Source organism: Bos indicus, chromosome 2 (assembly GCF_029378745.1).
Source record: "Bos indicus isolate NIAB-ARS_2022 breed Sahiwal x Tharparkar chromosome 2, NIAB-ARS_B.indTharparkar_mat_pri_1.0, whole genome shotgun sequence".
Classification (NCBI taxonomy): Eukaryota; Metazoa; Chordata; class Mammalia; order Artiodactyla; family Bovidae; genus Bos; species Bos indicus.
Window position 1 is genome coordinate 129200623 of NC_091761.1, and position 26320 is coordinate 129226942.

Consider the following 26320-nt stretch of genomic DNA (forward strand, 5'->3'; position numbering starts at 1 on the left):
GGGTGGATTCTGAAATATCCCTTAGAACTGTTGAGTGGATACATTGACAGCTTGCAGAGAGAGGGGCTTTGTCTGCTCCCAGCGTCAAGGCCAGTGCCTGCTGTGTCTTACTACTACTACTACTACTACTACTAAGTCCCTTCAGTTGTGTCCAACTCTGTGCGACCCCATAGACGGCAGCCCACCAGGCTCCGCCATCCCTGGGATTCTCCAGGCAAGAACACTGGAGTGGGTTGCCATTTCCTTCTCCAATGCATGAAGGTGAAAAGTGAGAGTGAAGTCGCTCAGTCTTAAGTGCTCAACAAATATGTTTCAAATTCACCTTGTACATGACGTGAAGATCCAGTGTCATTGCTTACTTCCCTCATTTTCAACCTTATTTTTCATATTACTGTACTGACTCCATGTGTCTCTGATGTGCTTCCTAAATAAGGCAGGCAAAGATAGGTAAATGGATTGGTGAGTGGATAGATTTTTTTTTTTTTTCCTGTTCTCTCTCTCACTCTCTTTTTAAATTGAAGTTTAGTTGATTTCCTGGTCTGTTTCTTAGCTGGAACAGTCTGACCCTGGCCTGGTCTCCCACATTCCTCACCTTGAACCCACCCCAAATACCCTTCCTCAAACACGTTAGTCTTGTCCTCTGATCTCTCACATCTATTATTCTCTTCCTCTGGAATGTGCCATGCCCCTTGGGAAGTTGTGCTTATCTTTCAAATCTGGTGAAGGTGTTAATTTCTTTAATGAGCCTCCCTGCCCCCAGGCAGTTAGCCACTAGTCAGGCTTTCCCTGCACTTTGCAGACCTTTGCTTTAGTTCCAAAGACCCTGATGCTGGGAAAGACTGAGGGCAGGAGGAGAAGGGGGTGACAGAGGATGACATGGTTGGATGGCATCACTGACTCAATGGATGAGTCTGAGCCAACTCCAGAAATAGTGAAGGACAGGGAAGCCCGGTGTGCTGCAGTCCATGGGGTCGCAGAGTCAGACACCACTGAGCAGCTGAACAACAACACTGTCTTGAAATCTTAGGTCAGTGCTTGGAGACAGGAGCCAAATACCTGGAGACAGGAACCAAATCATCTCTCAGTCCACAGGGCTTAGGGGCAGTGGTGCACTGTCGGTGCCTACCAGCTCCAGAGCGATGATCGTGTGTAGCTGTTCCCAACTCTGTGTTCAGTTACATCACATCAGTAGCTTGAAAGGCTGTGGTGGGATTGTTTACGCCATGGAAATTGGTGGATGCTACGAGTCAGCCACCCGCCATGGCCAAAGCCAGTTTACCAGCGTGTCAGTGCCGTGAAAGGCATTCAAGAGATTGATATCCAGTACCCTTTGAAAGAACAAATCTAGTATGCTCTGGAAAGTCCCCCAACATTAAAGTCAGCTGCTTTTTGCTTATATAGCCTGGGGTTGACTTGTGGGCTTTCCCAGTGGCTCAGCAGTAAAGAATCTACCTGCAGTACAGGAGCTGCAGGAACCGTGGGTTCGATCCCTGGGTCGGAAAGATCCTCTGGAGAAGGAATGGCGACCCATTCCAGTTTTCTTACCTGGGAAATCCTATGGACAGAGGAGCCTGGCAGGCTACAGTCTGCGGGGTTGAAAAGAGTCGGAAACAGCTGAGCGTGATGACTTGCTTTGTCTATACCCTGCCCGTGGTTAGGACCTAGTCCTTGCACTTGACACACTAGGAGTTAAGCTTTCATGTACACAGGATGACTTGGCTGCTACTGCGAAGTCGCTTCAGTCGTGTCCAACTCTGTGCAACCCCATAGACGGCAGCCCACTAGGGCTCCCCCATCCCTGGGATTCTCTAGGCAAGAATACTGAAGTGGGTTGCCATTTCCTTCTCCAATGATAACTTGGGGGCACTAGTAAAAATGCATATTCCTGGGCCTGCCCATAGAGTTTTGGATTCATAGGAATCTGCATTTTATCAGGAAACACAATTGGTTATAATGCAGAAATCAGCACACAAGATTTGTTTGACCTTTAGGCCAACTCTGTTCTCCACGATTTAAGGGGTCAGGCTAAATGGTAGTAATTAAAATGTTTAGCCAGTGCCAAATCCTCTCTTATTATTTTTTTTAAATTTGGTAAATGCCACGAGGTGTGTAGGATCTCAGCTCCCCGACCAAGGATTGAACCTTGTCCACAGCAGTGAAAGCACCAAGTCCTAACCGCTGGACCACCAAGGAGCTCCCCAGATTCTCTTTTAACATTAGGTTCAGGGGATTCCCTGGCAGTCCAGTGGTTAGGACGCCACACTTCCACTTCAGGGAGCATGGGTTCCATCCCTAGCAGGGAACTAAGATTCTACATGCTATGTGCTGAAGCCAAAAAAAAAAAAAAAATTAGCTTCAGCCATCTTCCTCCCCCTAAACCGAGGCTAACTAGAGCTCTCTCCAGCTTGGGTGTCCCCCTCTCTTCTGGAAGAAGGTCAAGGCAAGTGAGATGTCTAGGGAGATAGACAAAACAAAGGGGAGGGCCTGGATAATGCATAGACTGGGTGTCTACAGGGAGCTGACAGGAGATAGGAGGCTCTATTCTATAGGAACGTTATAGAAAAAGATGTTCCATGATGCAGTCACAGGTGAGCAGTCAGTGGTGTGAACCCAGGAGCCTCAGGTCCTGCTTGGGTGGGGTAGCTGCAGTAAGTTGTAGAGAGTTGAGGCCAAGGTTCCCACCAGGCACAATGGCCTGGCTGAATGGTAATCACAGCTTAGACAGGCTTTCAGTCAAGTCCAGCCCGGAAGGACACGGGAACATCACAGATCACGAGGTCAGTGGTCAAATAAGCTTAAGCAGGAAGGTTCAGGCAGGTTCCTGAGGTCCTTGGCGGGCGTTGTGAGCACCAGAGCTGAGAAAATGTACACGAGATTGTTGACTCTGGGCGGACGCTGTTTGTCTTGTGCTGTCCCGTACTTGCCCTGCTGTACTTGGCCTGGTCAGAGCCCGGGGTTTGACCTGCCACCCAGAGGCAGAACGGGGACTCTTCCGGTAAAGCCTTGCCCCAGCCGGGACAGGGCCAGGCTTCCTTCCAGTCCAGAATGTCCCCCTTCCTCTGTTCAAGCTCCCTGAAACCCAGGTGTGGGGTAGAGCTCCTGGGGGCTCCCTAGCCCTGAAGGGCACACTCCGTTTTCTCCAGGAAATGGCCAGTGATGAGCTGAGGGAACTGAGGAATGCCATGACCCAAGAGGCCATCCGTGAGCACCAGATGGCCAAGACCGGCGGTACCACCACCGACCTCTTCCAGTGCAGCAAGTGCAAGAAGAAGAACTGCACCTACAACCAGGTATGGCGTGGGGGCAGCGACCAGAAGGAGCTGAGGGACATGCCAGCGGGGAGGAGGGGCTACAATGCTAGGCTGCGGAGAGGGCACATCTTGGTTCACCAGCATGGTACATCTGTGGCTTCTAGAAAAGATGCAGAGAGAAGCACCCAGATCTGTGTGAGGTGCGACCAGATCTGTCCTGCAGCCAGCATAAGAAGACCAGACCTACAGGGGGCACAGAACTTCTGCAGAGTCACAGATGGTTGGAAGAGAACTTGGCAATAAAAACTCTGCTTCCTCACTTCACACACGGGGAGACTGAGGTCCAGAGCGGACAGGCTTTGTCTAAAGCGGCAAAGACGGTTAGTGGCAGAAAGAATAAGCCCAGATCCAGACCTTTCTGCCTCCAGTCCAGCCAACTTGGTGGGAAAGCCTAAGGGACTGAGCCCTGAGTCCTGAGGGTGAAGACCACTGCCCTGGCCTGGCCTCCTGTTTCTGGGTTACACATGTTATGCCCTTGAGGCACCAATATTCTTGGATTTGGATTAGTGCTCAGTTATTCTGGCTCAGATGGTAAAGCGCCTGTCTACAATGCGGGAGACCTGGGTTCGATCCCTGGGTCAGGAAAATCCCCTGGAGAAGGAAATGGCAATCCACTCCAGTACTATTGCCTGGAAAATCCCATGGACAGAGGAGCCTGGTAGGCTACAGTCCATGGGGTCGCAAAGAGTCGGACACGACTGAGCAACTTCACTTTCTGTTATTCTAGAACTCTATTCATTCCCCCATCTGCTTGTCAAGCAAGCACCTTTCCCCTGGGGACATGTGGTTGCAGCAGGAATAGTCAGCCCTGCCTTCCAGGAGTCCCTTGGAGAATTCCCATGCAGGAATCCAAAGATGTGTGTGCAGGTTCCTGCTGTCTGCAGAGTTCTCTCTGCTGGGGTGTCACTGGTCTGCAGTGACAAGGCCGTGCTGTGCTGTGTCCTCCTGGCCCACGGCTGGGCACACTCATTAGCCGGGGACTCCCTCCCATCCCACAGACACCAGCTGACACCATTCACAGCTAAGAGTCTTCAAAGCCACAACTTGCTACATGTCATGGCCGTCCAGGGTGGACTGCAGAAAATCAGAACAGCAGTTGTTACATCCAGAAATGCCTGGGATTTGCTGGGGCAGACCTGGTTTCTGGACCTGAACGGTCTAGTTAAAGGGATAAGAAACCAGAAAACAACACTAAATATCCCCCGTGACCTTCAAATCCTCTTTCCTCTCCGGGCTTCTGTTCTTCCACCTGTAAAATGAAAAAGAAACGGAATGATCCCTAAGAGTGCTTCCAGCTCACTCAGTTCTGATCAGAGAGGTACATCCAACGGGATGTGTTCATTTTTCCTGTAGGAGATGAGTCTTGAAGCAAGAGAAGAGAGGTCAGTCAGTTCAGAAGGATCAACAAGAAGAGCGCAGAGGTCAGGCTGAGCCAGTGAGATACTGGAAGGGAGCCGACAGGCCCTCGAGGAGAGAGGAGAACATGTGCGCACACAATGGAGTCTCAGTGGTGAGGGCACTGCCAAAGTGGCGTGGGAATAACGGCGCCAGCCTCTGTGATTTGACCTACTTCTACAGTGGGAGCCGTGGCAGGTCCAAGATCGGGGTGGGCGACTTCACGAGTGGTCCCGCTCTCTTTTTTCTCTCAGGTGCAGACACGCAGCGCTGATGAGCCCATGACAACCTTTGTCTTATGCAACGAGTGTGGCAATCGCTGGAAGGTCTGTATGTCTGTATCCTTCTTCCTCCCCTGTCGTCCTCAGGCGCCGCCCCACTTAAGAAGTAGTAGGCACACAGCTCCAAACGCGGGCTGGGGGAGCAGTTTGCCAGCCTGCACAGAGCAGGTCTGCAGAGCTGGAGATAGCAGTGCATTGTTGGGAAGGCAAGGCCAGAGGACACATGTGTGTGCACGTTTTTGTTTTGGAAAGCACCCAGCTGGGGTGGGGACAGCAGCCGGCATTTTATCACAGGATGGGCAAGTCTGTCATTTGAACACAGATGGAGATCCTGAGATCCCCGGGGTTGCGGGGAGGGCGGGGTGGGAAGGAAAAACAATAGCCCTCTGCACTTGGACCACACCTCTCTGCAAAGTGCTTCCACAGATGCTGTTTCCTTTGAGCCCGGTCACAGCCAGGAGACGACTGAGCCCTGTCAAATAGGCACTGCTCTCAAATGCACCCAGGTCGTCCTCCCCTCCTAAGGCAACTCTGGAAAAGCCTTACATTACCCCAGGCTGTCACCCAGGCAGCCCCAGCTCCCGCAAAGGCGGCCGTTTTGTCTTCAGGCATGGGGCCAAGCAAAGGCTGCTCCTGGAGTGCTCCTTCCCACCCCGTCTTCTGAACCACCTGAGTGTGGTCACATGATTAATGTCCCCTTCCAGTGCCGTCTGATTTGCATGTGTGCTGTGTGCTGTCTGGGTCACCGGGCAGCCGGCAGGTGCTTCAAAAGTTGTAAGGTCCTTAGCGAGGACTGAGCGTGAGACTGGAGTCAGGAGCCCTGGTTTCCCATCTCCACACTGCCCTACTCACTGTGTGAGCCTGAGCATGTCACCACCTCCCTGAGCTAAAGGGTGATGCTAACGCCTTTCTCCCGGGCTGATTATGAAGACTGTTAGATACATACACATGCTTTGCAACCACTACGAGAAATGTTCATTGATAATATTACTCTCACTTTGAGATGAGGAAATTGAGCTACTGAAATGGTTAACGAGCATAAAGTCAAGCAGTTTGGAGCACGGAAAGACAGTGCTCCAAATTCCTGACCTTTCTATGACTTTACGAAGGGCCTTGACGGCCCTGGGGCCTCATAAGAACTGCCATGTTTTTTTAGGGTAAAAGTCAGATGATTATGTATTTTCTTCTTTCATTCACCTGTTGAGCACTTAGAGGTGAAGCCAGGATAATGGCATACTGGTTTCAAGCACAGGCTTGGGTATCAAGCTCAAATCCTAGCTTTATCACTCACAAAGTGACTTTGCCAAGTGCCCTGAACTCTCTAGGCCTGGATTTCCTCATCTATAAAATAAGGGTAGGAATATAGCCCGCAGAGCTATTTTGAGGATTAGAGAAGGTAATACATGTGAAAAAACACAGGGCCTCTGACAGCTCAAATGGTATCTTTGTCAAATTAGGGAAAGGTGTTCTTCCTCCAGGTAGATGTAGCCTTGCACTTGGGTCCAGAACTTGGGAAACAGCAGGGATGGAGTTTCAGCCCCAACCTGCTCCTGTGGGGAGGCTCTCTTGTGAACAACCTGTACAACCACATAAAAAAGTCCCGAGCATATATATGCCTGGTGCCTAGAAACCACCATTCTTATTATTCACAGTTGTTACCTGTTAGTATCATGGGAGCTCGCAAGTCATTTAACCTGTCTGAGCTACTTCTTTCCCTGTGAAAATGCAAGTATTATAATGGTGCTTATCTCACAGGGTGACTATGAGGAGGAAATGAGTTGATGTATGTTAATACTGCTTAGCCCAGAGTAACTGCTCAATAAATAGTAGCTTTTATGAGTGTTACTGTTGGGCAAAAGACATTCTACATGCTCCAAACCCTCCTCCTCCCTGATTCCCAGAGAGAAACTGGAATTTGGAAGTTGGAGAGGCAGGTCCCACTAGAGGTGGCAGCTACGTGGCTTTGGACAAAATTTCCAGGTAGCGTCTGCTGCCATGTGGGAGGCCTGCTGTCTAACCAAGCTATGAGTAATAATCATGGTGGTTTCTGACCATAAATTCAGAGCCCACCACATGTCCGGCATCAAATTTCCATTCATTGCTTATCTTTTTCTTCATGGATCGGCATTATGGTCCCATTTTACAGATGAGTGATTTGTTCAGGGTTGTGCCGCTAAGAGTGACAGGGCGGGGATCTGGACTGCTCTGTGTGGCTCCAGGCTTCCCGGGTGGCTCAGTGGTAAAGAACCTGCCTGCCAATGCAGGAGACGCACGTTTGATCCCTGGGCTGGGAAGATCCCCTGGAGGAGGAAACGGCAACCCACTCCAGTATTCTTGCCTGAAAAATCCCATGGACCAAGGAGCCTGGTGGGCTACAGTCCGCGGGGTCGCAAAGAGTCGGACACGACTGAGTGAATGAACACAATCCTGCGTGGCACCAGACCCCACCTTCCCTTTCACGTCCCCTCCACGTGCCTTTACCCTCTTTGAGTGGCGCAAAGAAAGTTCTAAAACGCTGTTGCCTTCTTGGTTTTGTAGTTCTGCTGACAGAACCACCAACCAGGATTTCAGTGAACAAGGTGAGGAAGAACAAAGAGAAACCACCAAGCCCTTCGTAAACTGGAGAAAAATAAAAATTAAGATGAAGAGAAATGCTGAACTCTGAATGGGGCATTAGGGATCAGAGGGAGAATTCCTTTACAAATTACTAATCATTTATCAATAGGGATGGGCTTCCCAGGTGGCTCAGTAGGGAAAGAATCCCCCTTTTGATGCAGGAGTTGCAGGAGACGCGGGTTCGATCCCTGGGTTGGGAAGATCTGCTGGAGGAGGAAATGGCAACCCACTCCAGTATTCTTGCCTAGAAAATTCCACGGAAAGGGGAGCCTGGTGGGCTTCAGTCGATGGGGTCACAAAGGGTCGGACACAACTGAGCACAGTAGAGCAGAAGCACATTGACAGGCCCTGGCGAATGGGGGAGGCTAACGGGTGATTCTAAGTCCATGTGGACAGACCTCTTGCAGAAAAACTCAAGACTTCAGAGCCCCAGAGCTAAGGGGCAGTATATTTGATAGTAGCTAGCAGACCTTTGCTTTGAGTTCCTTCCCTCACATCTGAACCTTTCAGTCTTTTCTGAGTTGAAAAATACCAGACTGACTCAGATCTTACCCACTCCACTGTGAGTCACACTTGCGGAACAGTTGGCACACAGCATCACATTTGGCTAAGGCAGACATGACTTCCACACCATGTAGGAAGATCTCTTCCCCGCCCCTCATCTCTTCTCAAACGTTCTGCTCTTCCCTATTCCTAGCTGATGTCAGGGGCAGGGCTCTGAGGACTCCAGACCTGGTCCCTCTAGGTAGGCCATACATCATCTTGAGCTCAGAGTTTCTGAGTGAAGAAGCAGTGCCTGAGTTGGTGGCCCCCGGGAGATCCTGAGCCTTGGAACCCGTCAGGCCCAGGCAATGCGTTCCTCACAGCTCTGTTGTGCCCTGAGCTACAGAGGAAGTCTTCAGGGCACAAGGCCCCTGTTGTGCTTCTCCCACGATGAAGTTGGCTTGCTTTTTAAGCCAATAGGAAACTTTAGGCAAAGCTGGAACCTTCTGAAAAAGCCCTGGGAGCAGGTCTGGTGCATCTGTCCTGAGTCTCAGTCTCTGACTGTCCCTGGCCTTCCAGCAGCCCTAGGCTGAGCCTCCTGGACACTTGTTTCCTGAAATAGCTAACTCGTAAGAGCTTGTGAAACAAAAAGAGGTTTCCCGGGTGGCTCAGTGGTAAAGAATCCACCTGCCAATGCAGGATACATGGGTTCAATCCCTGGGTTAGGAAGATCCCCTGGAGAAGGAAATGGCAGTCCACTCCAGTATTCTTGCCTGGAGAATCCCATTGTCAGAGGAGCTTGGCGGGCTCTAGTCCCTGGGGTCGCAAAAAGTAGGACATGACTTAACAACTGAGCACGCAGGAGCTTGTGAACTCCTGGGAGCTTGGGCAAGTCCCTTAACCTCTCTGAGTCATTTACTTACTCGTTAAAAGTGGGAGTGGGCCTAGTGCCTGCTTCACAGCATTTCCATCTGCCTTGGGGCTCACTCTTAGGGCAGGTTTTTGGGGTAACTTCAGCTCACGTTTCTTATGTGCCCTGGCATCATCCACTCTGGAATTTGTGATAACTTTCCTCTTTCTATCCAACCGCCTCTTCCTATAGATGAAGCCTGTAAATAAACTACAGAAACCCGCCACCATCTCCAGCTTTTTAGCAGTCAGATGTAGGATGGGTCCTTTGGGAAGATGGAAAATTCACTCACAGAAGATACAATACCCAAAGCTCACAAATATCAAATCCAAGACTGAAACTCTGGTCTTCTGCTTCCTGTCATTGTGCTCGAGGCTATGAGAGATGCAGGGGCAGACACAGTGCTCTGCCCCTACCTTCCAGGAACCCTCAGCCTGGCAGGGAAAGAGACCCACAGGCACAGACTCCATACCAGATGGGATGATGGCATGTGATACATGCCTGAGGTATGAATATTACCTGCAGGAAGGCAGAGGGACGTTGTTTAAGATACCCAGGTACTTCTTCAGCTGTCATAAGGGTGGGAATCCCCTGAGGATCATGTTAAAATGCAGATATTCTGATTCAGTGGGTCTGGGGTGGGGCCTGAGATTTTTTTCATTTCCAATAAGCTCCCAGGTGATTCCAATGCTGCTGATCCACAAACCACGCTTTGAGTAGTCATGGTTGAGATATCTAGACTTTTCTCTGCAATATCTTAAGCCTCCCTCCAAATGTCTAGAAATCAAAAGCAGAGGGCTTCCATCATGGCTCAGTGGTAAAGAACTTGCCTGCCAATGCAAAAGACATGGGTTCGATCCCTTAGGTTTGATCCCTGATTTGGGAAGACTCCACAGGCCATGGAGCAACTGAGCCTGTGCGCCACAACTATTGAGCCCATGCGCCCAGCTACTGAAGCCCAGGAGCCCTAGAGCTGGGGCCCTGCAACAAGAGAAGCCACCGCAAGGAGAACCCCGCACACCGCAACTAGAGAGGAGCCCCCACCCTCCGAAAGTAAAGCCCACGCGGCACAACAAAGAGAAGCCCCCGCTCACCACAACTAGAGAATGACTGAGCCGAGTAACAAAGTGCAGCCAAAAATAAAAATACATAAATTGTTTTAATACATAATTAAAAAAAAATAGAAGGCAAGGGAATACTGGATGGATGATGGAAGTATGTCAAAAGGACACAGAAATCACCTGGTCAAGGCTCCCATTGGGAAAATAAGGACCCCTCCCCAAATGGATTCAACAACAACAACAACAAATGCAGAACAAAATATCAACCACTACTGATATAATAATGTCAATAAATGCTACTTTGGGGCTATTTAAAGATGGCAGCCTGGGCCATCTTCAGTATTCACTTCTCCATCTGAATATCCATTGTGCTTCTGCTGTCACAGGGATTTACAGCAAAGGAAAGAACACAAAACTGAATCTCCACCCTGAATAACCTGTTTACAAAGGAGATGAGTCAGAGTAAACAGCAGAAGAACAAGTCGTCTCCAGTTCCCACATCTATGCAGTTCACATCTACGTTCACGAGAGGACACAGAAAAGCATGAATAGGCCTCAGACTGTCGGTCAGCAGGCATCAGGACCTTCCCAGCCAGTCTTCCTGTATCCACTCGGGACCCCCTCCAATTCATGCTCTCCACGGCACTGACCAGAATAGGCTTTTTGAAACTGCAAATCTGATCACGTTGCAGCCCCCCTCTCCATCAGCCCCCTTTACAGCCCTCCATGTTTTCCCACTGCTTGTGGCAGAGCCTACCGGGTCCTGCAGTGCTGCCTCGGCCTCTCCCTGACCCACGGTGCTCCAGCCACACTGGTCAAGCTGTGCTCTTTATCACGTGGGCTTTGCATTCACTGTTGTCGGGAACACGTGGTTTAATCCATGCCCTCCCTAATTTCAAAGATGAAGAGAGTGTGAGCTGCAAGGGAGTCAGTATTAATTCTACCTCCCCCGAAGGCTTCCTAGGGGCAGAGAATGCTACCTTTCCGAGGGGTGGTTGGGGGGGGAGGCAGGCGGTGTTGGGGAAAGGATGGCCTTAGGGGAGACAGAAGCAACAGTCTCACCAGGAATGCTAGGGCCAAAAGACCTTGAAAACCACAGTCAAGATCCTACAATCAGTTTAGATGATTTCAGGCGTTACAGAAACCTGAAATCCTATAGAAAAGCCTTAGTCTTATCCAGACTACCAAATTCGGTCTTAGATCTGGGGGTCTGGTTTTTTCTTTTTTTTTGAGCTTGAGACTTAAGTCTCCAAGCGCCTATCTGGTTTCTCCTCCAAGTACCCCACTGGCCCTCTCAGTCCAGTCCGTCACAAACTGAGTTCACATCTTCTCTTTCTTAAATCCTGTCTTGTCTGTTTGTCAACTATTTCCTTACTTAGACCCATCTTTGACCCTCTCCCCTTGTCCTCTTCATCTTATCAGTTATCAGTTCTAGAGTCTCCCTTGCCCAATCCTTCTCTCCACTGCCACCATCAACATTTTCTCTCAGGTGGTTTTTTTTTTTTTTTTTTTGGATTGATGCAAAGGCCTCATACTTGACTCAAAATACTCCCAACTCAAAACACTCCCTACCTGGACTTCCTGGCAGTCAGAGGTTAAGACTCCAAGCTTCCAATGCAGGGGGCACAGGTTTGATCCCTGGAGAGGGAACTAAGATCCCACAGGCTGTGCAGTATGGCCATAAAAATAAAAATACACCCCCTACCTTACCTGCACGAGCCATGCGTGGCTCTAAGCATCATTCCCTCAGTCATTTTCAGTGGATTTTCACCAGCTGTCCTTGGTCTGACTTTAAAAGTTCCTGCCTGTCTTTAGTGGTTTACCTTCTCCCCTTGCTGCCTCTTACGATATAGCCAGCCTAAGGGAGCTATTCGTCCTGTTCTTGCAAACCTGACGGACCTTCCCAACTGTGGCTGCCTATTTTGACCCCACCCCCATCCCAGTCCAAATCTTACGCTTTCTTCGAGGCTCATGTCTTCTATGAAGTCTTCTCTGATCCCCTGGCTGAAAGATATGGTTCCTCAGAACTTCTACAGTACCATGAAATGCTATTAATTTTTACACAGCATTCTACCATGACAAAGATAATTTCTTTGTATGACAGTGTCAATATTATTTATTAATTATTGAGCATTTACTAGCTGAGTATCTTGGGCACATTATATAAACGTCATGCCTTCATCCTTCATTTGTAAAATGATGGAAATAATAACACTGAGCTCATAGGGTTGTTGTGAGCATTCATTAGAATCACACCTGACACAAAGCACCCAGTTAGTGAGTATCAGCTATTGGTATGAGTATGGGGCGGGGGGTGGGAGGGCGGTACTTTATATTGTCTCAACTAACCCTCAGACCCCCCTGAACTAGGTTACTATTATTATACTGTTTTGTTTAAAACTTGTGGGTTGAGAACTGGTGGGTTTTAAATGAAGTTGTGCGCAAAAACAACAAAATTAAAATTGCGGGGAAATACACGTAACAAAAACTTAGCCATCTTCACCATTCTTAAGTGTGCATACAGTCCAGCAATGCCAAGAACATCCACACTGTTGCTCAGCCGATCTCCACAACTTTTCGTTTCGCAAAACTAAACTTCTGTACCTATTAAACAATTCCCCATTTCCTCCTTCCCTAAGTCCCTGGCAAGCCCTATTCTACTTTATGTCTCTATGTACTGTATTATTATACTGGTTTTACAGACCGAGAAATCCAGGTTCAGAGAGTGATCTGCTTGTAGGAGACAGAATCTGGCCTTGAGCTCGGGGCCCCACGCATACTCTGAGTCACTCTGAAGCACGGTTTCACCCGAGACAGCGTCTGTGCTGCGTTTGCCTCTCCCATGACCATCGTGGCCACTGGGTGCCAGGGCCCTCCTCTGGGCCCCTGCGCTTTGCAGCCGTTCTCACGTGTAATCCTCACGGCAGCCTTGCAGTCACTGACGGGCAGTGTCCTATCTCCCAGCGCCAAGCTGATATAGGACAGATACACTGTAAATGTGGAATCAGGCCTGATGCCTGTCAATAGAGTAAACAGTACTAAATAAGCCTGTGGCACATTTTTAATGCAACTGTTTACATTTTTTCAAAGTAGTGACACTCTCAGGAGAAAACCAACTGAAATGCATGAGGTCAGAAAGAGCTTCCCAGTCCCCGCCTCCCCCCTCTCCTCCTGCAGAGTCAATCTGCTCTTCTCACCCCAGGCCACCCCCCACCCCATCTGCACCTTGTCACCAGCACTGCTGACCCACACTCAGAGCCAGAGGCAGGCAGGCGGGCGGGCAAAGGGACATAAGAGACCGTGCCTGCTCTGCTTCCTCCCCTGCCACTCCACCCCCACGTTCTTCCCTCCAACCATACCCAATCCTGACCATTCTGAAACACGCTCTGTCCTTTCACGCCTCCCTGACTGCGCACATGCTGTTCTGGAAGACTGGAATGCTTTCCCTCCCCTCGTTCTCCACCTCCAAGACTCCTACGGTCTCTGCGAGCCAGCTCCGTCGCCTCCTCTGTGAAGACTCCTCCCCTACCCACCTCCCCAAGCTCTGAGTCCGCCCCTCTTTGGAGCAGACTAGTTAGCTCATCTGAGTGCTCTCGCATCTGGACTGAAGTGACCGTCTGTAACTCAGTGTGTTCCCCACGCTCCCAGCTCCTTGTGCTAAGATGAGGACATCTTCATCTCTGCTCCAAGCAGGGGTAAAGAGGATTTTGGATCACTGATTTTTATTTTTTTAATGTTCTTGGTATATTTCAAAATGAAGAGACAACAAGATCACAAATATTGAGGCATCTTTTTCAAGGTCTAGCAAATGAATACTTCCAAATACAAAAAATTATAATTGTGCTGCTCACAGATAATTATATGATTTATTAAGATATATTAATAAATATTAATAAACATATGATTTATTAAAGCATAAGAAATATAATATTTTGTATTATCAGTTCAGTTCAGTCGCTCAGTCGTGTCCGACTCTCTGTGACCCCATGAATCGCAGCACGCCAGGCCTCCCTGTCCATCACCAACTCCCGGGGTTCACTCAGACTCATGTCCATCGAGTCAGTTATGCCATCCAGCCATCTCATCCTCTGTCGTCCCCTTCTCCTCCTGCCCCCAATCCCTCCCAGCATCAGAGTCTTTTCCAATGAGTCAACTCTTCGCATGAGGTGGCCAAAGTACTGGAGTTTCAGCCTTAGCATCATTCCTCGTATTATATATTTATATAAATATCATATATTGTATTTATACATTATATTATATATACAAGACTTATTAAGATATAACAATTTATAGTGCTTAGTAGGCACAGCAGTCTGTTAATAAGAAACAAGCTTCAGGATATGTAAGGAGGCTCTTTGATCAAATTGGTCAGTGGATGTGACATAATGTAAAACCCCATTTGGAGACATTGTCAAAAGCCTAAATTGGAGACCCTGATGAAACTGTTCACCTGGCCCCCTCCTCCAGTGGCAGGCTGTGCTGCTGCCTCTGCACACAGTAGGTGCTGATTGTATGCTGAAAAATGGGAACACAGCTTTCCAAGTTAGTTACTGAAAACCCACCCACAGTAGTATTCAAGAAAACAATGAAGTCCTAACAATGGGGCAGGAAGCCACCTCCTTCTCCAGTGACCCCAACCCTCAGAGTCCAGCTGAAGGCTGCAACAGGAAACCCCTCACCCAGCGTCTTTCCTCCCCCTCTTCCCCACCAAATGCACTCATGCTTTCCGTCCACTCTCAGCCCCCCTTCTTCTCAACCCTCTGGAGGGTCCCAGGTGAAAAAAGAGAAAAGCACTTACTCATAGGAGGAGGCAAGCAGCCAAGCTGGGCTTGGAGAGTCGTCCTGCCCCCAGGCAGGCCTGAGGAATAAAAGAAACGGCGGCGAGAGGACAAAGAAGGACTTAAAGCTCTGGAACAAGGGGAAAGAAAAGGCCTAAGAAAGTTTACAAAGCAATCTGTCAGAGAAGGGATGAAAAGGGAGCCCCACTGAGCTGAGGGGCTCGGGCACTCACCTCACCTTCGCCCCAGTTAGAAACCTGCAAACTCTGAGCTGATCTCTCTCCCTTGTCCCAGAGCTTTCCCTGGGAGCGTGATGCCTCACCTGGCTGGGTTTTGGGTAGCCCCAAATACTTCTGCTCTACTTGGCTCAATACACCAGTTCTCTTGAACTCAACAGACTGACTCAACTGCCAGCTCCCTCTGGATTTTCACTGAAGCACTCTGGATAATAAGGTTACCAGCAGATCTCCAAAGCTATCCAGCCACTTTGACTTCCCAGATGTTCTAAGCCAGTGAAAATATCCACAGGCTTTCTGAAAGTCTCTCCTGCCACCAAAGGCAGGATTAATAGTAATATCAACGATCATCTGAGTGCTTTCTCTGTATGGAATGCTTTAAATCATCTTACTGCTCACCACCACCTTAGGTACAGATTACCCAATTTCACCAGAAAGGGAAGTGGGCCTGGAGCGATTAAATGACTTTCCAAAGGATACACAGCCTGGATTCCAACCTAGGTCTGTCTGACCTTGATGCCCACACACTTCCCACTCAGGACACCGCCTCTTGGGGATCCTCTACAATTCTATTTTGTGTGTGTGTGTGTGTGGTTCCCATATTAATTTTAGATGGGGGAGGGATGGTACAATTCTGTGGTATCTAAAAAATTTCTTACCTCACAGTTGGCAATGTAGAGTGGGGAGTGGGAGAGTCTGCCTCCTGGCTGGGTAGGGTCCTGAGTTCTTTTTAAACACTTGATTAATTAACCATAAATAACTGGGCACTGGGAACAGAACACTCACTAATAAAAGCGTAGCCTAGAGTCACGTTTGATGAAAAAAATTCAAGTCACTTGGTGGATGGACATATCTGCAAAACAAAAGAAAAGCCCCTTTCCCAGCCCAGGCAGAGAAGTCTCCTGTACAGTTAGAGACAACAGGCTTCTGGGCACGTGGCCAAGGTTCTGGGGATATTTATAACTTGAAGAGGGTGGGAGTCCCTAATAAGCTGCTATATTCTTTTTCCATCACTTCCCTCTCCAAGGCTACAGCGAGCTCGGAGCTCTCCTTCGCGCAGAATGCCTGCTCTCCCTAGTGCTCCGCTTCCATTGTCTCATATTCTCATCCTGGCTGGGGAAAGGGAAGGCTGAAAGTCCTTCCGTTCGGAAGAGCTCCAGTTGAATGCAGCTTAGCTGCTGGTGGTATTTCTTGGCTAGCTGCTGTGGTCTCGGAGATCTGCCTAGGAGCCTGTGGTTTCTCTGAGCTGCCTCAGAGTCTGATGTTTCGGGAATTCTGTGAGTCTTTGGGAACCGCCTACCATCTCTGGGCTTTGCCTGCATGTCTACGGATTCGAGATCTACCTGCAGATCTAAGATATCCAGGATCTGCCGCTGATTCCTACAATCTTTCCAAACGTCTGCAGTCTCAAGAGAACTCTGCCTGAGGATTTGAAATCTGTTTTGAGGCCTCTTGGATCTTTTGAAGCCGGAGACCTAACGCATCTTTTGCTGGCCAGGAGGTGAGTCTGTTGGTTCCCAATTCGGGTTTTCGGCTTCCTGCCTTCAGTCGGTCAGGGGCTGTTAACATCCTGAGAGCCCGCTGGGCTTAAGCCATTAGAGGCCCACGATCCCATCGACGCGGGAGGCTGCCAGGAACTCTTTTAGCAGGCAAGCCCTCAGGGATAATAAGGACAGACTTTCCGAACCCCGGGGCCCTGCTCGCTCCACCTTACGCGCCCTATAACCCACCCTCTCTTCTGATTTCGCTCCGGCTTTTGCCTCCCCTCCGCTAGGCGCAACTCAGCCGGCCCCTCAAGGGGAGCCCGTTTTAGAAGGACGCGGTCGGACACCCCTACAGGGTTAACAGCGATAGAGCCGAGTCCCAGCCGGGCCCTGCCGCGGACCTCTCTCTCCTACGGAAGGGCTGCGCGGTGTCTCCTGGGAGTTGTAGTCTGCGCAGCAGTGTGAGAATGCCGCGGTGGCTGCTGGGAGATGTAGTGCGTGGGTGGAGCTCAAAGTTCCAGCGCGGCCGCCGAGTCTCCCCTGGGGAGTGGGCGGCTGCTGCTTTCCTCTCAGGCCGGGGTCGTCAGATGAGAGCTAATTCCAGAGGAACCCAGCACAGGCTAGCACTTATATTAGGCTCGATGTCGCAGTTAAGCTTAATTTAAGCTCGACTCAAGATAAACTTCTAGGGGTGTGAGGAGAAGCAGGGCAACCTCTCTGGCTTAATCCGACTGCGCTCTCCAAGAGAAGAAAGTGAAAGATACTCCGCCCTGGCTAGGAGGACGCGATTTTTTTCTTCACCCTTTTGTTCTTTCCCTCCGTGTGGCTTTTGGCCTCTTGACTGGCCTTTGTACGACAGAATGGAACTCCAACTCCCGACAGGCCACGGGGACGGGCGCAGGCGCGCTAAAGGGGCTCTGCCGGGCTACGAGAGGCGGGCCTAATACTCGGCATCTAATTGGCAGAGCGCTTTGGGAGCTTCGCTCGCTGATTGGCCGAGGCAGCTGCCGGAAAGGGCCCAGCCTCGACATGGAGGAGCAGAGGCGTTCTGTGGGCTGGGCTGAGAGCCTCCTCCCTGAGAGAACATCGGCTTGACCCCCGGGTCCGGGAGGGACCGAGCCAGGGGGTTGTCTTATTAAATTCTGGCAGCCTCCACCCCTTGGCGTCGGAGACACAGAGGGCGGGTCGCGCTCGAGGGTCAGGGAGGAGAGTGACCCGGCCCGGGTTCAGGGCCCTCCCCACCCGCCTGGGCGGCCAGAACTCCAGCCCTGGGGAGTGGGCAGGGCCTGTTTCTGTGCCTCACGCCCTGCTTTTCGCCTCCTATAGCGCTGTCTGCTAGCTGCTTTTCCTGCTCTCTCTCCTGGGAGGCGAATCCTTGAGCCCGAGATGGCAGCCACCCTGCTCATGGCTGGGTCCCAGGTAAGCCGGGGGTGGCTTCTTGGACCCTGCCTGTGCTTAACCACCTCGTCCCCGCGTTTCTTTGCTCTGCAAATCCCTGTGGGAAATTCCCTGGGATTAGTAATTCGCTTGCTTGGCCATTCTGCCTCCAGAGACCCAGTATCAGGACCGTATAGCCACAAACAAGCATTTATTGAACACCTGCTGTTTGCCTTTCAATACTAGGGAGACAAAGATGGATGGAACGTGCCCTCCCTGTTTGCTCACAATCTGTAGGAAGACAGATGCATCCAGTTAGCCATGAAACTAGCGTGATAAAAGCACTGTTTTCTGTAGGAGCAAGGTGCTGTGGGAACCAAGAAGTGCGAGTATTCTCTCTGAGGTGTGGGAGGAGGAGTGGAGCAGAGCGGCGGAATGGGCGAGGGGTGGGGACTGACGAACAGCTGGTGCTGGAACAGGGTTTTAAGGAATAGTAGGATTTCACTAGTCCGAGGAAGATATTCCAAGAAAAGGGGAGCGTTGTAGGTAAAGGTATGGAATGATGTAGATGCTCGATGTGTTCTGAGAAGAGTACTGTTAAGAGGAGGGCAGGGGTATCCGGCCATGGGACCAAAGCAATCTGCTCATAAATTGCTCTCTCCTGAACCACATCTCTTTGTTGCTTACTTATTTCTTCTTTGGACTCTACATATCAGACCTAATGCCTTTTGCCTTCTCAACAATTCCAGCCATGTCTCTCATTTCAAGAAGAAAAATTGGTACTAACTTCTTAGATACCCAGTATTGAGGAAGCAATGTGTGATTTCAGGCACCTGTGACATTTGAAGATATGGCCATGTACCTCACCCGTGAAGAATGGAGACCTCTGGACCCTACACAAAGGGACATTTACAGGGATGTTATGCAGGAGAATTATGGAAATGTTGTCTCATTAGGTAAGAATTCTCTTTCTCCACCCCACGTTTTTTGAGACTATCAAAAATGCCTTAGCTCTTTCAACACAAACTAGTTACTTGACTTTTAAAGCACCTAATTAGATTTTGGCGTGGGCTGAGCCCTCAGGCAGATCTTTGAGTGAGGGAATATCAAGGTCATATTGTCTAGGATGAAAGATTGTTTCTGCACATTTTAGAAACACTCAGATTTCTTGCGCCCTGAATCATTTGCCATTCTCCAGCCTGTTTGTACAGATCACTGACCAAACAGGTCTGACATAATGGTACTTGCCAGGTTATAAATGCCCCTGTAAATGGTGCTTTTACTAGAAGATGAAGGGGTGCTGACCGAGGTTGACAGGAGGGCAAAAGCCACCTTTTTGTGTTTGTTTTGGCTTCAGAGCCCTAGCTTTGCCTCAGGTCCTTTATTTATCCAGAGTAGGTACTTGTCTAGAGATGTTTCAGAGTTGATCATAGATTTTGAGTGTGTCAGATGCTGTTCCAAGAGAATCCTGAACTAAATGAGATCACAAATTCTATTAAAGAGGGAAGCTAATTTTTTTTAATGGCCTGCAAACCTGTCTTTTCTCTGAGATACCCTTTTGTCTGGGTGCAACTAGAATAAACTGTTCTTGAGCCGAACAGTCTTTTGACTCACTTTGTCTCCTGTTAGGACTTGACAGAAGTTCGCAACCATGTATGGTTCACTAAGTTATCTGCCATTCATTAGGATTATTTCTTTTTCTGAAAGCTTTATCCCCATAACTTTTAACAAACAAATGGCAACTCTGAAGGGTTTCCTATTTAACCTGGACTCTCTCTGATGTCTCAACTTTCTTGGATCCTTCCTTTAGAAATGCAACTATAAATGACGCTCTCTACCCAGATCTGATGTAGTCAGGAACCCAAGTATTCCACTTATTCCAACAAAAACAAGAAATGAGAATCTTAAAGAAATGTGAATGTATATGTCAGTTGTCCAGCCCAAGGAATGCTTGTTAGAAAGATGGAAACATGGAAGCACCAAAAAAAAACAAACAAGTTTCTTGCCCAAATAAGTTTGGGAATAGGTTAAATAATGTTACGAGACTTCTTTACCTTCAGACTCCTCAGAACCTATAATCTGGTATCAGGGCATTTTGGATTTCTGAGAAGAGGATGTTGTAAGCACCATTTACCAAACTAATTTATCCATGGACCTTTTTTCCCCAGAATACCTAGTAACCTCTTTCTAAAAAGTGTACCAAGAGACACAACTTGGAAAAGCAGTGACTGGTAGAAAGTTTCTTATACATAGTGACTTTGTGTATTTTGATTTTCTTTTAAAGTCTTTACCTAGTCAGTGCCAAGAGTATTCTGAGCCAGGCATCTTTTTTGCCTTCTCCAACTGTCTCACTTCTGTTTGCATTAAAAGGCCAGTGAGGGAGACTTCCCTGGCAGTCCAGTGCTTAAGACTGTGTTCTTCCAATGCAGAGGGTGTGAGTTCAATTCCTGATCGGGGAACTAAGATCCCAAAAAGCTGCATGGTGAGGCAGGAAAAAAAAAGTACCAAAAAAAAAAAAAAAAAAGCCACTGAAAAGTAGCAAGTAACATTTGGCAGTCATTTTTCCTGTCGAGTGAGACTTGATATAGATTGATAAAAATCTGTTTTTCTCCAATGCTAACCCAGTAAGTCCATTTTTTTCCCCTAGTAGGTGCTTAGTAGATATTAAATAATGCTAATGATGAAGACAAGTTAAGAACATACAATACACACACACATGCGTTCACATGTAAAATATCTAGGCTCTTGGCTTTTAGAAGCTCTAATTTAGAGTCATTTCTATTTCTTTTATATATATGTTGATTTATCTGGCTGTGCTGGGGCTTAGTTGTGGCACACGGTTTTAGTTACAGCATGTGGGATCTAGTTCCCTGACCAGGGATCGAACCCTGGCCCCCTGCATTAGGAGCTTGAAGTCTTGGCCACTGGACCACTAGGGAAGTCCCTAGAATCTTTTATATTTCCTATTTCTGGTTTTCTTCTTTTGAAACACCAGAAACATATATACTTTGAATAAAGAACCATTAACTGTAGTGATACAAAGCATTAAATTTTATCAGACACCTGGATTTGTATCTTAGCTTCACCATTTACTACTGTATAACCTTTTGTGAACCACTTCTGTGGACCTTGGATTTCTCATTCATAAAGTGGAAATCATCATGATGTCTGGAGAAGGCAATGGCACCCCACTCCAGTACTCTTGCCTGGAAAATCCCATGGATGGAGGAGCCTGGTAGGCTGCAGTCCATGGGGTCGCAAAGAGTCAGACACGACTGAGCGACTTCACTTTCACTTTTCACTTTCACGCATTGGAGAAGGAATTGGCAACCCACTCCAGTGTTCTTGCCTGGAGAATCCCAGGGATGGGGAGCCTAGTGGGCTGCCGTCTATGGGGCCGCACAGAGTTGGACACGACTGAAGTGACTTAGCAGCAGCAGCAGCAGCATCATGATGTCTGGTGCTCAGTGTGGTTGAGGTAATTCACATAAAGAACTTAGCACAGTGCCCACCCCACAGTAGATCATTTTTGTGTGTGTTTACCAATAATATTCTTTACCCTTTATTACAGATTTTGAAATCAGGAGTGAAAACGAGGTGAATCCAAAGCAAGAGATTAGTGAAGATGTAGAATTTGAGACTGCATCTGAAAGACCTGTTGGAAATACTGAGGAAAATCCTGAAAGTGAAGAGGCCTTTGACAACAGGGATAGATCAGAAAGACAATGGGGAGATTTAACGGCAGAAGAGTGGGTAAGCTATCCTCTCCAACAAGTCACAGATCTGCTTGTCCACAAAGAAGTCCACACAAGCATCCGGTATCATATATGTTCTCATTGTGGAAAGGCCTTTAGTCAGATCTCAGACCTTAATCGGCATCAGAAAACCCACACGGGTGACAGACCCTATAAGTGTTATGAATGTGGGAAGGGCTTCAGTCGAAGTTCCCACCTTATTCAACATCAAAGAACACACACTGGGGAGAGGCCCTATGACTGTAATGAATGTGGGAAAAGTTTTGGAAGAAGCTCTCACCTCATTCAGCATCAGACAATCCACACTGGAGAAAAGCCTCACAAATGTAACGAGTGTGGGAAGAGTTTTTGCCGGCTGTCTCACCTCATCCAGCACCAAAGGACCCACAGTGGGGAAAAACCCTACGAGTGTGAGGAGTGTGGGAAAAGCTTCAGCCGGAGCTCTCACCTAGCTCAGCACCAGAGGACCCACACAGGTGAGAAGCCTTATGAATGTAACGAATGCGGGCGAGGCTTCAGTGAGAGATCTGATCTCATCAAACACTATCGTGTCCACACCGGGGAGAGACCCTATAAGTGTGATGAGTGTGGGAAGAATTTCAGTCAGAACTCTGACCTTGTGCGCCATCGCAGAGCCCACACGGGGGAAAAGCCGTACCACTGTAATGAATGTGGGGAGAATTTCAGCCGCATCTCACACTTGGTTCAGCACCAGAGAACCCACACTGGGGAAAAGCCATATGAATGTAATGCCTGTGGGAAAAGCTTCAGCCGGAGCTCTCACCTAATCACACACCAGAAAATTCACACTGGAGAGAAGCCCTATGAGTGCAACGAGTGTTGGCGAAGCTTTGGTGAAAGGTCGGACCTGATTAAACACCAGAGAACCCACACAGGAGAGAAACCCTATGAGTGTGTGCAGTGTGGAAAAGGATTCACCCAGAGCTCCAACCTCATCACACATCAAAGAGTTCATACGGGAGAAAAGCCTTATGAATGCACAGAATGTGAGAAGAGTTTCAGCCGGAGCTCAGCTCTTATTAAACATAAGAGAGTGCACACTGACTAAGTCCTGTAATTACGACTGGGAAATGATTCATTTGAAGGTACAATTGTATTTGATATCAAAGAGCTCTCTCAAGACTGAAGCTTCTCTTACTGTACTGAATTTCTTTGCTGTGGGTCACCATTTAAAACATCACAGAAGACAAGCCACTTGAAATTCTGACCCATGGCTTTGGGAATATTATTCCCTTTTCCAAAATAGTGATTTGTATTCATCCAATACTAACGAATTATTTCATCAAAATCAGCCTCACAAATAACTGGAAATCTCTAGACCAGGTGATAAATGCTGGTAAATGCTCAGGCCTGGAAATGGAGTAAATCTTTCAAAGTAATTTCTCCCATCCTTGACCCAAAGAGCTATACTAGGAGAAATGTTGAACTGTGATAGGGTGGTCACAGCTGCTTTGGAACAAAACCACCAGAGACTTTACCTGAATTGCCACACCTATTCACTCACCATCATATCACACATCTTCCCTTCAAAGGGCTTTCTCCTTGAGTTGCTCATGCATTTGTATCTTTCTATCTTCCTGAGAGCAGGATTCTGCACGGTGAAGGCAATGATCATTGCTTTTCTCCTCATTGTTTCTAATTAACTTTTTTAAAAGCTTTCCTCTTTGTGAAAGCTAACTGAAGATTCAGATTGAAAGGAAAAATGAGACACAGATTTGGGGACCAAGGACTCATCAACAGTGGTGATTTTAGCAAGAGATGCCCACTGTTGTTATTGCCATTGATCAGAATTTATGTATTTTCTTTGGGGATCACTGTAGGGAATATTGTAGGGAAAATATCTTCAAGGAAAGCTAGGACCATAAGTGATGGTGGAGTGTAAGGAGCAAGTGGAATTGACTGGGGTAGGAAGCATAGAGTTCCTTCCCAAGGAATCAGGTCGTTTCTGTGTTCTTTCACCTCTACCCTATAAGATCAAGTCTCCCTATACTGCTAACTCTAGGATTTGGTAAGGGCCACATCCCAGTGTTTATCTTAGCTTGCATAAGGGCATGTGTATGTACAGTGAAATGTGTATTCTTGATGTTTTTCCAATAGCAGAAACTGAATTCACACTGAATTAGCATGCTCTTGGGTGATGTTGATCATGTGACAGAAAAACTGACATAACTCTAATGTGAGAAATGTCCTTTTGTTCATTCTTTATGAAAAAAATTTAAACACTAGTGCTCTTGTGTGCACTCTCCTGAAAGATCTGTACAGAACCAAGCACTTGTTTATATGTATTAGTCTGTTGGAGATAATTACCAAATAGGTTGATTGTCCTAGTCTCAGACTGAATGACTTTCTCTTTGCCCTAGTCACAAGGAATTAATAAACCTAGATAGGAATGTATTTCCATTCTCTCAGCTTACAAATTTAAGTGGTTTATGTCAGCGTTGACCCAATTTAAGCCCAGTAATGTCAGTTCTCCTTATCTGAGCTCAAATAGGAATTAAGAAATACCCCGAATGTTGATGCTTATCCAAGCATTTGGGGGTATGGGTGGGAGGGAATTGATGTCCAGGAATGGGGGCTAGAGTAAGGAATATTTTTTTTTTGAGTCTGCCCCAAATACTGTGCTTTATTGTGAGTGTTGTAACATTTGAAAAACTTGTGCCATAACTCTTTGGGACTTGGTGTTAAAAGAGCCAGTGGTCTTTCTTGGGTAGTGTACTATAGTGATTTCCTGTGACCCACCGCCCTGTGGGTCTGCATCCTTTGCAATAACACAACCTCAGAAGTAACAGTGAAATACTCCACAAAGTAGATGTCTTTCTGTTGGCACTCCTATTTAAATACAGAATCGGGCAGGGAGCATGTTCTTTGTTCTATACGAAATCTAGCTGTGGGTATTCATATTTTAATTGTTGAATGACTTACATGTTCTTGATGACTAAACTCAAACATGTCTTTTTCCCATATCAGTGTTGCTGATGGTTTTAATGAATATCAAAATTCTCCTGTTGTTTCTGTGAGCTGCTAGGGGCATTAGCTTCAGAGTGGCCAGAGAAGACATCATCTCCATGACCTAACTGTATTTTACCCGCTTTTCTTTCCCTATTCTCCTGCCTTACCCTCAGCCTGTTCCTTCTGCTGCTCTTGGCTTCTAAGTGCCCCAGCCTTCTCTCCAGACATGTACACTCCAGTTGGGAAGTTAAAAGGGCAGAGGGCCAGACCAGCTCTATCCTCTCTTCCTGCCAGTTGTTACCCATTTGCTGCGTTGAACTCTGTGTAAAGTTATGCATCAGTCTCTCTTTGCTAAAGCTTTCTGCATGCCTTCTGCTCCCAAGTCTCTGGCTGCTTCTGCACATACCCTGAACACATTGTGCCTGTTTTCTATGATTGTGGAGAGTGAGTGAACAAGTTAAGTATGTAGCACAGTTTTCCTTCTGGTATTGGTCACAGTTATATTAGTGTCTATCTACATCTGTATTCTAACAATATTCTGTAATTAAAAGTAAAATTTTTAAAATCAAAAAGTGAAGAATTATTTTAGTAATTCAGCACCAATTCACAAAACAGCTTTTCATCAGATTCATTCAAATTGGGCACAATTGGTTTTTTATATTGATGCCTTTGTACAGATGTTCTTGTGGGAATCTGGGAAGTGTCTTCACATATTGGTCAGCCTTCTGGATATTGCCATATTTGGGGGAGATGCAAAAACCTAGACATTTCCTGTGAAGATTAGGCTGATGACAAAGCAACATGGAAATATTTGGTATGGGTAACTCATTAACTTTGGGGAAGGAAAACAAAAGCAAAAAAAAAAAGGAAAAAAATGAGGGGAGGCCATATTGCTTGAAGGAGATATTTTTGGGTATCTGTTAATACTAAAACAGTTTCTACTAAATTAGTATTAGGATCCCAGAACAGAGAGATGTCTTAAAAATAGTCAGAGACTCTCAATTCATGACAAAATTTCACAGTCTGCCTAAGGCAGTGATTATTTTCTGGTATTTTGTGGCCACAATCTTCAAATTTCTTACAAGTAATTTTATCTTGGGAAGCCTTTTTTTTTTTTTTAATGGAAGACCAATTTAGACAGAGGTAGGGAGTAGAAGTGCTTTAAACTGGGGGAAAATACAAATATGAAAGAAAAATTTTTAATTTACCCTATAGCCAAGACTGGAAAGAGATTTTATAAATTATCAGACTTTTGGGGGTGGGGGGTGATGAGGGGCTGTGCCACATGGCTTGTGGGATCTTACTTCCCCAACCAGGGATGAAACCTGTGCCCTTGGCAGTGAAAGCTCAGAATCTAACCACTGGATCTCCATGGAGGCAGTTGGCATACACATTTCTTAAAACTTTTTTTCTCCTTCCTACATGTTCAGCATTTTTTATTTCTGGAAAGGAAAGTTCAAGGAAAATGGTGGAGAAATTGACCTGGCACTTCTCCTTCGGGGTATTTAATATATTAATATTTTACCATTATTCTAATAGAGGCAGATTTCCTTCCCTGAATTTTCTCTAGGTGGCTAGCCCTTGGTTAGGGCTGTGCTTCCAGGCCATTAGGACTCCACTGAGTCCATTGAAATGATAATTTGTTAAATGGTTTCCTAGTGTT

The 26320-nt window shown here is 47.4% G+C and overlaps 2 protein-coding genes and 1 long non-coding RNA gene across 9 annotated transcripts in view; 2 read left to right on the forward strand and 1 right to left on the reverse strand.

Moving 5' to 3' along the window:
* Window positions 1–13970, forward strand: part of TCEA3 (transcription elongation factor A3) — a 52096-nt gene extending 38126 nt beyond the window's left edge. For 2 of the 4 annotated variants that reach the window (XM_070776825.1, XM_070776833.1), the window contains 3 exons: window positions 3144–3290; window positions 4961–5032; window positions 7526–7639. In XM_070776825.1, the coding sequence (XP_070632926.1) occupies window positions 3144–3290; window positions 4961–5032; window positions 7526–7534 (228 nt within the window). In that variant the 3' untranslated portion in view covers window positions 7535–7639. Of the gene's footprint in view, window positions 1–3143; window positions 3291–4960; window positions 5033–7525; window positions 7640–9188; window positions 9995–13488 lie in introns of those variants that run through there. The other 2 variants (XM_070776830.1, XM_070776826.1) reach the window with 2 other exon arrangements.
* Window positions 13905–17426, reverse strand: LOC139178656 (uncharacterized). Of its 3 annotated transcripts, XR_011563071.1 has the most exons (4): window positions 16415–16534; window positions 15731–15924; window positions 14856–14965; window positions 13905–14572 (listed from the first exon to the last, which is right to left on the reverse strand). It is a non-coding gene; the product is annotated as an uncharacterized lncRNA (long non-coding RNA). The 3 variants fall into 3 exon arrangements; XR_011563072.1 differs by lacking the exon at window positions 16415–16534 and adding an exon at window positions 16802–17426 and having other exon boundaries at window positions 14856–15924; XR_011563069.1 differs by having other exon boundaries at window positions 14856–15924.
* ZNF436 (zinc finger protein 436) lies at window positions 16099–25229 on the forward strand. 2 transcript variants are annotated; one of them, XM_019981611.2, is made up of 4 exons: window positions 16099–16572; window positions 17882–17974; window positions 18762–18888; window positions 21504–25229. In XM_019981611.2, the coding sequence occupies exons 2-4, from the start codon at window positions 17942–17944 to the stop codon at window positions 22754–22756; spliced, it is 1413 nt and encodes a 470-aa protein (XP_019837170.1). In that variant the 5' UTR covers window positions 16099–16572; window positions 17882–17941; the 3' UTR covers window positions 22757–25229. The 2 variants fall into 2 exon arrangements, with proteins under 2 accessions (XP_019837170.1, XP_019837179.1); XM_019981620.2 differs by lacking the exon at window positions 17882–17974.
* The last annotated feature ends 1091 nt before the right edge of the window (window positions 25230–26320 follow it).

What these genes read in the sequence shown, in the direction of transcription:
- ZNF436 (XM_019981611.2), top strand. Translation starts at nt 17,942, where the DNA reads ATGGCAGCCACCCTGCTCATGGCTGGGTCCCAG. An exon ending in TGCTCATGGCTGGGTCCCAG is followed by an intron (nt 17,975 to 18,761) that starts GTAAGCCGGGGG and finishes GTGTGATTTCAG; the next exon opens with GCACCTGTGACATTTGAAGA. An exon ending in TGGAAATGTTGTCTCATTAG is followed by an intron (nt 18,889 to 21,503) that starts GTAAGAATTCTC and finishes CCTTTATTACAG; the next exon opens with ATTTTGAAATCAGGAGTGAA.